Source organism: Oreochromis aureus, linkage group 14 (genome assembly GCF_013358895.1).
Source record: "Oreochromis aureus strain Israel breed Guangdong linkage group 14, ZZ_aureus, whole genome shotgun sequence".
In the NCBI taxonomy this organism is placed as follows: domain Eukaryota; kingdom Metazoa; phylum Chordata; class Actinopteri; order Cichliformes; family Cichlidae; genus Oreochromis; species Oreochromis aureus.
In genome coordinates this window covers 9,301,948-9,315,328 of record NC_052955.1, presented here as the reverse complement: position 1 = coordinate 9,315,328, position 13,381 = coordinate 9,301,948, and the positions used below count along the sequence as shown (strand labels likewise).

The window sequence follows — 13,381 nt, the reverse complement described above, 5'->3', positions numbered from 1 at the left end:
GGATAATGCAGTTATTTTTTAAACCAATTTTTATGTTTATTTTGTACAGAATCCAAACTGCTTGGATCCTTTTAAACTGGCAGATGCATGGCTAAACCACTGAAAGGAATGACTCATACGTTTTAGAATCTACAGTTCTGTTTCCAATAAGTTGGACTGCTGTTTAGACTTTACAACTCTTTAAAACCCTCTTTTAGGCCACTATTAAACTAAAAATACTACTATGAATTTATTGTGAGCAAAATATTTTGAAAAACTTGGGTAAACAAAATACTGGAAAAGTTAAGTAAATATAAAGCAGACATCCACAGGCAATCTCACATTTAATAAAGTTATTTTGGCAAAGGGTCAGCAACAGTCACAAATGTGAAAAATACCATCAAATGGCTATAATTGAGTACATTACATTATGATGTAATTTGTGTAAATATTTTGAAATCACTGCTTAGGAGCATTTCCAAAATGTGTGTAAAGGCTCCATTAATGCTGAACAACAATCACATTTTGGTAGAAGAAATGCTGCTACTCACACTGCCATAATCCACGCATATAGAGGAGCATGACTCTAATAAAAGTGTCCAGGTGCTAATGTGTTGGTCCTGTGTCTGGATATGTCACTCATTAAAAACAGCTGGCACATTATGAAATTAAAATAACAAAGGAAGCTTGCATATACTCACTAGATAAAATCCTATATCAAGTGGCAAAACATTTTCAGAAGTATACATTTTTCTCTGAGCAGGACCATCATAATGTTAAACATTTAACAGGCTAACAAAAGCAGAATGAGCATACATTTAAAAAAAAGTGATGTTGTTTGTGTACTATGGTCCAAATTTTGTGGAGTAAAGAATTTTTTTCCAAGCACAAATTTAGTTTTAACATCTCAATGAAGCAAAACTTACCATTAAAGAATTTTGCAAAGACTTCAAAATGACACAATCTCCACTAATACCCTGTTCAAACAGGCATATTTATCTCAACAAAAGCACTTTATTGGAAGTTGTTTGAAAAATAGAAGGCAAAGCCAAAAGCATTCAGCTACATCATTCCAAATGATAGAAAGAGAGACAAATTTACATTACATCTTAAACAATACACAGAGACAATTAAAAAAAAAAAATACAGTTAAAGTCAGAAAACATGTTTTTTTTTTGTTTTTTGTTTTTTTTTTTTATCTTTATCATGCTTAGATTTTGAAATTTTCCAGGCAGCTTTTAACCTCTTCGCATTAAGCAAAGTCATAGAGAAGCTCACAATTAAAGTATTTTATTGTAAATCTAATGAATGAATGAATGCATTCAGACTATCCTATAGCTGCATTGACTTTCTGTGTATTTAAAATCATGCTAAAATGTTCATGTGAACTTGCTTTATATACATTCAAAGCACCATTAAAGTGTTTATGAGAGTAGTTTTTTTGTCAGGTATACCTATTACAGTATGAAATCACTGACATTTTAGGCAAAGCCCTTGTATTAGAACACCAACTTTAACCTCTGGGTTTGACGTCTCTTTCTGCTTTTACCCGGGAGGTGTTCTCATCGGCTTGTGCTCAGTCCCTTCCCCTCCTCCTGCCTCCATCTGGAAAAAAAAGAACAATAAATATTTGTCAGTCATGTGGATTAGGTTGTTGTCTAAGTCTAAAAGATATACTGTGCTGAAGTTTGGCATCCAAACTCTCATCACTGCCCAGATGGAAACACCAAGCGCATGGAGCAGGAGTGATGATGATGACTTCCCCTCTTGGGAAGTGTATAGTCTCAGAAACTATACAGGTGGATGCCGGGCTGGATGTGGGTCTCACAAAATGTTGTATAACAGCCACTGAAGCAACACATTTCAGCATAGCCTTTGAGGAGAGCATTGTGGCAGCAAGCATGACAGCAGATGAGTAAAGAGACTGCAGCTGGAATAAAGGAATGTTGATATTTTGGGGGAATTGTATTTGCATCTTTCTTGTTGAAAGTTAGATGAGAAGACTGATAACATTACTGTATGCACAAGACCAAAATGAAGCTATAGCAGCTGGCTTAACTAAGAAATAGCTGGAAAATAACTAGCCTGGGTCTGTACCAGCACCAGTTAATGAATTTTTGTCTGTTTAATCTGTATCGGAATTCTGAAACCAGCACGTGGTTTTACAGAAGGCTTTGTGCAGGACTATATTTTCTTGGCATTACAGTGTGATTGCCAGCTATCTCTTTTGTCTGTGTTAAACTAAGCTGGGTTGCTGGCCCTCTCAATCCATAAATGAGTGTTACCAGTTTTTTTTTTTTTTATCAAACTCTCAACAAAGAGTGAGTGGAGTAAGCAGATTTCCCAAAATGCCAAGCTATTCCCGTAGGTTCCAAAGTGATTGCAGGGATGTGTTGGACATATGGTACAGGAAGAGTATGGAGCATAATTGAAGCCAAAGTCTTAAAGTGACAGCCTAAACTATCTGTCTCATTTCTTTCTGTCTTTCTTTCTATTTCTTTTTCCTTCTTCTTCTTTTTTTTTTTTTTACTTATACCTCTTCTGGGATTAGTTCCTCTGGAACTGCCTTCTATAAAGGCAAAACAAACACACAAATCACACACATTATTTATGAATTATTTTCCTGCTTTCCACTTCCTAGAGACTTGAAAAAAACTCACTTTGGATTATTTTGGTAAGCCTTGATGCGTCAAGATCGCTCGTTTCAATGGTGGAAACTTCTGAAAGATCAACTCCTAATGGAAAAATGAAAGTATCTTTAAAGTGATGCTGAAATATTTGGCAAAAAATATCAGATAAGAGTGATAGCACATAAATTCTACCTAAATCCTCCAACAGATATGTTTTAATGAGATTTAAAGTCTATTATATGTATTTGAAAGTTACCTATGATGTGTGTATAAATTCTCTTTATTATAGTCTAGATTATTGTATTTTATTTGTGATAGCTAAATTCAGAGATAAAATATGCAGTATATTTTCTTTCCATACACATCTAACAATAATTTATTAATAATATTAATTAATAATCACACAAACAATCCTTAGTTTTAAGTTTCCAAGCATTTCACTGACCTTCCAGATCGATGTTGCTGGTGCGAGTGCTGACTGAGTATTGAGGCCCTGGAAACAACAGCATTTGTGAGTTCTGAATATGAAGTCATATGATTGTGTTTTACACTTAAAAAATACTTACCAGAGACAACCCTGGTAACCTTTTGGACAGGGTTCTGCCTTTCAATCACCCTGGTAACCTTTTGGACGGGGTTCTGCGTTTCAATCACCCTGGTAACCTTTTGGATGGGCTTCTGCTTTTCAATCACCCTGGTAACCGTTTTGACGACGGGTTCCCTTTGAATGACCCTTGTCACTTCTTTTACCCCAGGAAGTGTAAAAGAGCAAAGAAGCCATGTTTTACTACACCGAAATCAAGAGTGCACAGCATTGTACGCTGATCAACTTCTGTACAGCCAACATACACAAAAAACAGTTTCAGTTGATCAGAAAACTTCCATGAAAGAAAATGGTAAATGGCCTGTATTTGTATAGCGCTTTACTAGTCCCTAAGGACCCCAAAGCGCTTTACACATTCAGTCATCCACCCATTCACACAGTGGTGGTGGCAAGCTACATTGTAGCTACAGCTGCGCTGGGGCGCACTGACAGAGGCGAGGCTGCCGTACACTGGCACCACCGGGCCCTCTGACCACCACCAGTAGGCAACTGGTGAAGTGTCTTGCCCAAGGACACAACGACCGAGACTGTCGGAGCCAGGGCTCGAATCGGCAACCTTCCGATTACAAGATGAACTGCCAACTCTTGAGCCACGAGAAAAGGTGATTCCTAATCAAAGGATATCTACTAATATAATTTTGATATAATTTTCTACAGCTTTATGATTTGCTTTAGCTCAGCTTTATTTTAAATACATGTGACTAATACATCAGTGATATCCAAATATTGTGTTTTAAAATTTGTAATTAACTAGCTTTGAGTGCATGACTACATGTAAACTGACAAGTTTGGCTACATAAAGTGCACTGTGAAATCCTGGATGGTAATCTCATAAAGATTCCCATATTTTGTTATGTACACTGTACACTCCCTGTCCTCACTGTTCACCATCTTGACTACCTTAATGGAAATGGAGCGATACCAAGCAATTTTTGGCAAGTGGAAAGAAGAAATGCCAATGGATTAACAAATGCTAATCTTAGCTAATTGCCTAATGTTTTTTTTTTTCTCAGGCAGTGACAGGTATTGTGTGAGTACCTCAGGGTGGGGCCTTAAACAATTTCCAGAATGTGGTAGCAAGATCAGCAGTCATAATCAAATATTGCGGTTCTCATTAGATGAGGAATATATTATTTTTATTTTTTCCACCGGTCCTCAGTTTTGTGCTTCCAACAGTTTCATTAAATATAACTGGTCATACTTCACTGATTAGGAATCACATGATGTTGATATTCTTTAATCATCATTACTATACCTTCCTGAATGACACAAGTGACAGTCCTCTATAATAACAACAGGGAGCACAGAGTTATTAATGACAGTGAAAAATGCAAACGACTTACTCAAAAATGTAAGAGGAATTTCCTGATATCTGAATCCAGAAATGTACTGTAAAAAAGTAAATACAATTGTTAAAGCATATTAAATGTCTATGCTGCATAATAAAGCATATAATTGCTCAGCTCAGCTGAAAAATATTGTATTTGCTACATTGTATGTGCTATTTCTTATACTTTACATGGAATTATAAAAATTTTGTTACGACTTAAATAAAGAATAAAAAACTGCAAACTAGACCCAACCCAACATCTCTGGAACTTTAATAACAACAAAAAAACAAACAAACAAACCTTAAATTGAATATAAGAGATGAGCTTCGTCAGAACCATCTGGAGTTCCTGGGATCCAATAGGGATTTCTACAAGACAGCACGGCATTGACTGCAATTAGGTATTTACAGTTATCACGTTTCTTGACAGATTTATAAGACAAAAACTGGATGAAAGTTTTACCTTCAGGATACAACAGCTTGTTGACAAAGTGAATAACTCCATTTGTGGCCATCATATCAGCCTCAGGGACTTGAACAGAATTAACCTTCACAGTGTTGTTTGCCTGAGGACAACCATTAAAACAGTTACAGACAAGAAAACCACAAAGTGTTGGGTGTGAATGAAACCACATACTAAAATATGAGGAATGATCTCTGTCCCACATTAAATATCATTAGCTTACTGGAGTCACTGAGTTTCAAAGTGGACAATGACTTTTAATCAGACAGTATTCATAGACACTACCATATAAAACAGTTTTATTGAATACTTAACTCTTTATGATTAAATAAAACAAAACAAAAACCCCCAGTAATTATCTGAGGTATAAGGTTTAATAGATTAAGACATATAGGTTCCATCTGGATGCACAAAATACCTACAACTACAACTTTGAGGTTGCTGCCCTGGAGGGACTTGAGAAGGTTTGTCACCCCAGGCTCCAAACCACCACCAATGAAGATACCATTATTGATGTGATACAGAAGGATGGTTCTAAGTGCATTTATGTCCTCTGAAATAAAGCAAAGACATACACATTAGCTATTATTTTATTTTGCATTTCTATCCAGACTTTTACCGCCCAACATAAGTACTTAAAACAAACACAAATAGACAAAAAAGTCTGGTAAACTTACTCTTCAACACAGCCATGTCCCTTTCACTTAAACCTGCAAAAGCCGTGTCGCTTGGGGCAAACAGAGTAAAGCCTCCCTCCTGTTGAAGCACGTCAGTCAAGCCAGCAGCTTCCATCAGAGACAAAAAGATCCTAAAGAGCAGAGAAGAAAACTGTAACTTGGCTGTTGTAGACGCCTCTAAGGGATGACATATTGCAGCAACAGCACTTTCCCATTCCCATATGTGCCATGTGGATTTAATGTAATGATAGTCAAGATGTGGTTTGAGTATTATACTGGTTTTTAAGACCACAGTCCATTTTCATTCCCATTGTACTTACTTGAACCCTCCGTTTTCTGTCAGAATCTCGTACATAGTTTTTTCTGCAGGTTTCAACAGAGTCCTCATGAGATGAAGGGCCCCATTGCTTCCTTCTTTACTGCCTCGTATCAGGCAGGAATTCTCGATGCACACAGCCTGCAGATGTAAAACAAGTTGAATAAAAGAGAATAAACTTGAAGTCTCAAAGATTTGAAGATTGATTGAGGCTATTGCCTATAACAAGTCTTTAATGGCCTCCAGCTATAACTACTGGGCAAAACTTTAGAGAAGAGTACTCACTGAACGATAGATGAAGACCCGAAGAATTTTCCCTCCAATGGTCTCCAGCTGCTGGCCATTGTACAGCTGTCCCAGAACAATCTTATTCTTCAAGATGTGGTTCTCCAGGATAATTCTGAGTAAGTCCTGATCCATGGACATTACTTCATCTGCAGAGGAAAGAAACAGTTTTATGTTTCTCATTTCAAATTAATTACGCAGGAAAAAAATACATTTAAATTTAAAGCATTGGCTTCAAAAAACTATATTCTTACTACTTTGACTACCATTACCCTAAAGCAGCAACAAACATATTTTGACCAAAGTCAACTCTGTACTCAGTGACCTGACAGTTCTGCAGATGAACCACAAATAGTATCCTACAAATGACGATAAATGCTCTGTAGGTCCATGTTCACAGACAGACAGAGGGAAAGTTTATGGATTGAGCACGAAACATCATCATCTGTCACAGTTTTCCAGATTTTTCTTGGACGTGTCTTATGCCAAGATAGACAATAAATAGAATAAATGCACAGAATAAATGTGACAACATTCAGTGATAACAGTCACTTTTAGATTTTCTTATTGTGGAATTCTTTACATCCACTGACAAAAGAGTATCAATATAAATAAGATACAATTTTTCCCTAGCTGACTACAATTAATTGTTTCTTAAAACATGAGAAGCATAGCGGCTACTTTTTTCAACATATGACATTAAGACTTTGCATGAATTCATTGAAGCATTTTTAAAAAATCAACATTGCAACCTGCTGAGTGGAAAATAGAGGAGTGCAAGTGGTATAATGAGCAGTATGTAACTCACCAGTAAAGACACTGTTGAATGGAGCCAGTAAAGTGTACTCTGCATCTGATCTCATGCCACCAGAAAGGCCCAGCTCGGACACCATGTCAGTGAAGGTTGACTGGGAACTTTCCAACAGTTCCATTACCTGCTTGGCTTAAAGAGGTAAAGGAAATCCTGACAGTTTTAGAATATGAACTATAGACAAATATATACATATTCTTCGATATGCATATTCTGTAATAAACAAAGCATGTCCGAATAGGAAGCAAAGAGGTGCTCTAACCTGAGTCTGGAACAAGTGCTTTGTCAATAATATGGATGACACCATTGGTGGTGACAATGTCCTTCTGGCGCACCATTTTAATGCCATTGACTGTCAAGCTTTCGCCATCACAGCCAATTTCAATGTTGTTGCCCTCCAGTGTCTCATAAGAGGTGCCAGCCAGGATACCTTCAGAGCACTGGATTGAGTCCAGGAGGTGGAAAGACAGAAGAGCTGAAACAAAAAAAATAAAAATAAGTAAAATATTTGAGTTAATATATGATTTAGTTGTATAAGTAGATGTTTGTCTGATACACTGGGACATTAATGTTTTTTCCTTTGTTATACCACAGCCAAGATGGTTATATCCAAGAAACCTGCATATCCTTTAGATCCCAGTGGTCCTCTAGTGAGGCCCTGTTTGTCTTTGAGGGGAACTGTTCTGATCTGAGCACGGCACAGCAAATATATATGAGGAAATACAGATGAAGTACAACTTTTTACTATCTCTTGGTGCTTAGATTGAAAATTATCTTGAAAGCCTTTTAGAAATTCTGATTCTTTAAGAAATCACAATGTATATCTCAACTTAATTTTAAATAATAACTAATATTACTGATAATTATACAAGTATATTTTATGAAGATACATATAGGTGAACAGCAGTTAAAAAAAAGGCCATAAAAATGTCAAATTATGTGTTGCATTATATGTTTTCAAACTCACAATTTAATGCTTGGCTTGAAAGACAAAAGTTGTTTTTTGGTTCACGTTAGTTTTTAAAGCTAAATAAGCTCCAGATCTATTGTGGCTTCATCTGTTTTGAATTGGAAGAAGCTCAATGCACAACCATGCTCCCAGCAACCACTACATTTCTTTTCCAGTACTTCCATCAGTAAACATCGTTCTGCTACAATTAACTTAACACTAAAAATAAGCCTTTGAAGAAGTCTGATTTACCTTTGAGGGCCTGCTTGTCACTCTGAATTCTTTCCAGTACATCGCTGCCGAGCTGCTCAAAGGCTTCATTGGTAGGGGCAAAAAGAGTGTAATGTCCTGGCTGACCCAGTTTCTCCAAAAGCTCAGAATTTTGAAATAGATCCTAGAAGATTATGTCACCATCAATATTATATTTAGTGAACTTCATTATACTGTAAAGCAGCATACAAAGAAAATATTCACAATTTAATTGTATAATAGTAACTGTAAGAGTCTCATATTACATCAATAAGTCGTTTACAGCAGGGTTTGCAGTTTTAGTTGTTAATCATTTTTCTTCAACCAAAGCTTGTACTCACACTCAGTGTTGTCAAGTCATCGTTAACTTCAATGACATCTTGAATAGTGTTTCCAATAGTACTGATGACGCGGTCGATGACATGCACGACTCCATTTGTGGCGATCTGGTTGGCGTAGATGATCCTGGCGCAGTTCACAGTCACTATCTGTACACAACATCTGTTTCAGTGTAATACCCCTGACAAATGGTTTATGTAAAATGTTAAAATAACACTGAGTACACACCCCATTGGAGTAATGGTTAATATGGAGATCAAGGTCGTTGTACATGGAGGTCACTTTTATTCCATTCTTTAAGTCTTTGGTCAGGAGGCGGTTGTTGACCATATGATAATGAAGAGCATTGTATAGTTCAATATTGACGTTGCTGACCAGCGCATCCCTCACTGTCTGTTAGATGAAAAAAACTGGGTGTTAAAATCTCAAAGATGAGGATCTCCCAGAGCTTTTTGTTTTGTCCTGACTCACTGCATCCAAATTATCCCAAGCCTCATTGCTGGGAGCAAAGAAGGTGAAAGATCCTGGTCCCTCAATCTCAGATCTTAGCTTGGAAATGTCAGCGTAGTTTTGGGTTGATGAGGCCTTCACTATAGACAAACTGCCATACACGTGGTCAATCGGGGCAACTAAGAAAGAAAAAAAAATCACGATAAGTGTCGAGCTTTGTTTTTGAAAATAGAAATAAAACACAATCTTTGAATTGATCGATTGGAACTTGAAATAAAAAAAAATGCATCAACAATATGCTGTGGCACTTGCTTCTAGTTTATTTGGTCTGGTTTCAAAGCTAAAACACAGCTGTTCTACAACTGTTCTACAAAACAGTACAGACCATACCTGCAGGGCAGCCAAGCATGCCATCCATTTTCATATACCCTGGGCAACACTCATAAAGCACAGTCCTGCAGGAAAAAAAATACACACATCAAAAATATGGATTTGCACATAAGTTTAAGATACCAATCTTAAGAATACGTGTAAGAAAGTATTTTTTCTTGCTGCTATGTTTTTAGTTGAATCATCGTTCTGTGATTTTCTGTTTTCTTCAGTGCTTCCAGATGTTACCCATTATCCTCTGCATTACCCAAACAGACCATGTGATCCAAAGGCTTTTGCCAAAACCTAATTGGGTTCATGCTAGCATTACAGTAGTAGATTTATAACACCAAGTCCTCCTCTTTTAAGCTACAGAATTAGTCTGAACTCTATGTGACATTTATATTAAGATGTCTGTCTTGAAAGTCTGATTAGTAATTATATCTGAGTTTACGAAATGTTGGTTAACATAAAAAAATGGATTTGATGGACTTAGTTTAGCTACTCTGGACACCAGCATACCCATTTTTAAAACAGACTTTTATACTGAGAGAATAGTCATTTTGATTTATGCTTTGACACATTTTTATTTGCTGTTGGACACACATATGAAGAGCAGCAGCATGTTCTCCAAAATGCCTGAGGTCATAGCCTGAAGAGACCAGTAAAATTCAAAGTGCAGCTGCACGATGTAAAAATGTCTTACGTCAGCAGGTTCGACCATGCTGAAGCTATAGCATTATCTCTTCCTCTGGGAAAACTGGACATTTGAATATATCTACTTTACCTCAAATACCTAACGTGTATTCAACAGTAAAAAGACTCCCAAGATGATGAAAACGTCAGAGACATAGCTATGAGGAATAAACAATGCCATATGCACCAAGAGTAGGCAGGGGAGATCATTGAGGTAGATTGCCCAGTTTTAATTGTCAGAAAAAATAAACCCTAACTGCAGGAAAGCTGCTACTTTTCCAAGTCATGGTAATTAGTGTATAATAACAAGTAGTATTGCTTTTGGCAATGCATATACCAATTCCAAATACAAGAAAAATAAACTAAAGGAAAAAGGATGTTAAAATACAAAAGTTTAGCAGTTCATTTCTATCAACAGTATTCCTGTGAGATCGGCATGTGAAATCTGCCATTAATAGTTTAGAACAGTTTAGGCAAATTTAGACAATAAAGACAGAATTTACACACATGTTTTATGGCTTTTAAGGGATACATGTGAGAAACATTATACAACATGGTGGCAAGATGAATTACATTTAAGATGATGATTTATAGTCTAGACTTTACTTTACTGTTGCTCTTATCTGATTATTATGTTTCAGCCAGCGTACAGACCAACGCTTCTTGGTCTGCATCAGAGTTGCGGGAATTGGGATGAGATCACATAAGCCCCATTGAGGCAGAGTCAGCAAAAACCTCGTAACATTGCTTTCCCACGCTGTGGAGCTGTGTCTGGCTACGGAATTGGAAACTTTTGATTTAGCAGCATCTCTTCAAAAGTACTGCTCCGCTAACTTTGTTATTTTGTATCCTCCATGAAGCGTAATTTCAGTTAAACCCATCAAAAAAATTTCAGCCTGGATTCTGAAGTTTGTTAATATAAAGCTTCTTTAGAGGCAGACCTGCTCTGGCAGAGAATATTCTCTCAGAGGGTGAAGACAAACACTTTGAGTGCAGCACCAACTGCCATAAATGGAAAAGTTCTATTCAGGTCTCACTGTCTTTGATTATCTTGGTGAGCTAGTTACCCTGAAGTTCTTCAAATGATCACAAAAGGCACTGGTGACATTTTAGCTTAAAATGCACATGTTCTCCCCTACAAGGAAAATTTAGAGATGGTAAACAAAATCATTTTGCAGTTTTAATAAAGCACTTCTGAAAGTTATAACTGAAAGAAATGTTTTGCTCTAATGCTGGAGGACTACTAACATCTGGGGGATTTATGGAAGACAGAGTAGGAGGAATGATGGGAGGAGCAATAGGCTTGGTTGGAGAAGGTAATATAATCTGATGCAGTTAATGCATCCAGGAGACCTGGCCTCCTCAATCATGTAACATGTACATTAAAAAAAAAAAAGAAGGTCAATTTATTTGTACTCAACCAGATGATCCAGTTAAACTTCACTGACAAATATGAATATCTCTGCTGTCAGTGCAGCTCTTCTATGGGAGAAAAGTCTAACTCAAACTGAAGTTTACTTATTTAATTTAGAAGATTGTAATAGGTTTAAATGAGTAAATCAGTTAGCTTTAACTGCAGCTTTAGCTCAGCCAACTTTTCATTGATTATATAGTTCCTTGTCAGACTTCCGCTAAAACAAACACAATATTTTGACTGTTTTCAACCTTATCATTTGCCAAGTTCAGTGAGCAGAGGGTATTCAACATGAAGAACTAAGCCTATTTAGAGTGCGAAGCATGACTCAGTCAAGCACTGAGGGCAAACTCAGTGTGAGTGCTGTATGTATGTATATGTGTGTGAAAGGAAGAAAAAGAGTAAAGGGGGTTGTTAATAGCCACAAACTTGATTCATGTTTAAACTAAAACTGCTGAGATTGCTGGAACAAAACCAATATAGAGGTTTCTTATAATGGCTGAGCTAAACGCTTTTCCATTCAAGAATACAGTCAACATTTTGCAGCCACATCATATCCTGGAATCAGTGGTTCACCACTGTGGCATTCAACATCAACCAGACTGCTCAAGTTATGAAAACCCTAACTTTTAGTTTATAGGGTCAAACTGGACTGTTTTCTATACAAAGAGTTTAAAGGCTGGATCTATAAATGTGTTTTTCATTTTAAGTGGTAATGTAATTCAAAGTAAGATAACAGATGTCTATCTCTGTGGAAACATCCGAGTTTCCATGAAAAATGGGGGCAGGAGGTGGTGTGTGTGTGTGTGTGTGTGTGTGAGCGCGGTGGGGGTTGTGGGGTGGGGGTGGAGTAGAAGAAATGGGAAAAGAAAATAAAGAGAACAGTAAGCCCACATAACTGCTGAGTGAATGTATTTGTTTGAACTGGAGGTACAGTTTTTCCTGTTGGATACACAAAACAAGCACTCACGCTTTCTTTCCACAGATGGACCCTCTGTACCAGTTACGGCAAGTGCTAAAGTATTTCTTCTTGGTTCCCATGACTTGCTGAAGGGCGCAGACATTGGGTCTAATGAGAATTAATACCAAAAAATGTGATGAAGAATTAGTCAGCAAGTAAGACATCAGTAGGAATCTATGAAATTATTCACGTGTAAAGGATTATTTAACAGCCCAGATGGATAAGACATCAGGCCGTCAAGCATGAATAATTATTTGGCAAATACTACTGCTGCTTTTGAAGCCAGACTGTTAAGTATGAATATTGATAACGACACATGCTGGATTAAACATGTCCTAAGTGAAATGCAAGATTTTAGATACCCTTCAAAAAAATACACAATTAATATTGTTGAAATAGTTGGACTTATAGAGTTATACAACATACAGATGTGCAGAAATGATAACAACTGTTCAATGTTCATGCATGCACAAAAAGAGAGCAAAACAATATATATAGATGAGCTTACCCTTCTTTTCTTGCCCTGATCCTGCTGTGGGCAACAATTTTGTCATAAGCTGAGGAGTCAGCATTATCAAATGTACAGAGCACAAAAAGTGCACAGGCAACCACAAAAAGGAGCTTCATCCCTGATTCCTTCGCTAGCCCACCCAGACCCAGAGTAGTGGGAGCAGACGGAGAGCAGGAGTTTATATTCCACAAGTCTCACCCACCCTAGGAGGATGGCAATTTTTTTTGTACATGCATGGACCACCCAGCACTTAAAAAAAATCCCATATGACTTAAAACATGTACTGAGCTTTATCATTTATAATCAAGGATTGCAATCTTTTTTTTCTATATTAACTGATCTGAGAAA

At 37.0% G+C, this 13,381-nt stretch overlaps 1 protein-coding gene across 2 annotated transcripts; it reads right to left on the bottom strand.

The window, feature by feature from the left end:
* Positions 1–306: 306 nt before the first annotated feature.
* On the bottom strand, positions 307–13,191 carry postnb (periostin, osteoblast specific factor b). 2 transcript variants are annotated; one of them, XM_031727760.2, is made up of 21 exons: positions 13,031–13,191; positions 12,532–12,630; positions 9,473–9,537; positions 9,104–9,261; positions 8,861–9,025; positions 8,635–8,781; positions 8,297–8,438; positions 7,358–7,570; positions 7,093–7,227; positions 6,285–6,433; positions 6,004–6,140; positions 5,684–5,814; positions 5,429–5,559; positions 5,007–5,109; positions 4,845–4,912; positions 4,557–4,602; positions 3,176–3,352; positions 3,055–3,102; positions 2,640–2,714; positions 2,516–2,548; positions 307–1,584 (listed from the first exon to the last, which is right to left on the bottom strand). In XM_031727760.2, exons 1-21 carry the CDS (start codon positions 13,147–13,149, stop codon positions 1,556–1,558), a joined length of 2,370 nt encoding a protein of 789 aa, XP_031583620.1. In that variant the 5' UTR covers positions 13,150–13,191; the 3' UTR covers positions 307–1,555. The 2 variants fall into 2 exon arrangements, with proteins under 2 accessions (XP_031583620.1, XP_031583621.1); XM_031727761.2 differs by lacking the exon at positions 2,516–2,548.
* Between the last annotated feature and the right edge of the window lie 190 nt (positions 13,192–13,381).

Bases quoted from the DNA above. Each gene is read 5' to 3' on its own strand.
- postnb (XM_031727760.2), bottom strand. From the start codon at position 13,149: ATGAAGCTCCTTTTTGTGGTTGCCTGTGCACTTTTTGTGCTCTGTACA. The intron at 9,026-9,103 runs GTGAGTCAGGAC...TTCATCTAACAG, and splicing joins CTTGGGATAATTTGGATGCA to ACAGTGAGGGATGCGCTGGT. The intron at 5,815-6,003 runs GTAAGTACAATG...TCTGCTCTTTAG, and splicing joins ACAGAAAACGGAGGGTTCAA to GATCTTTTTGTCTCTGATGG.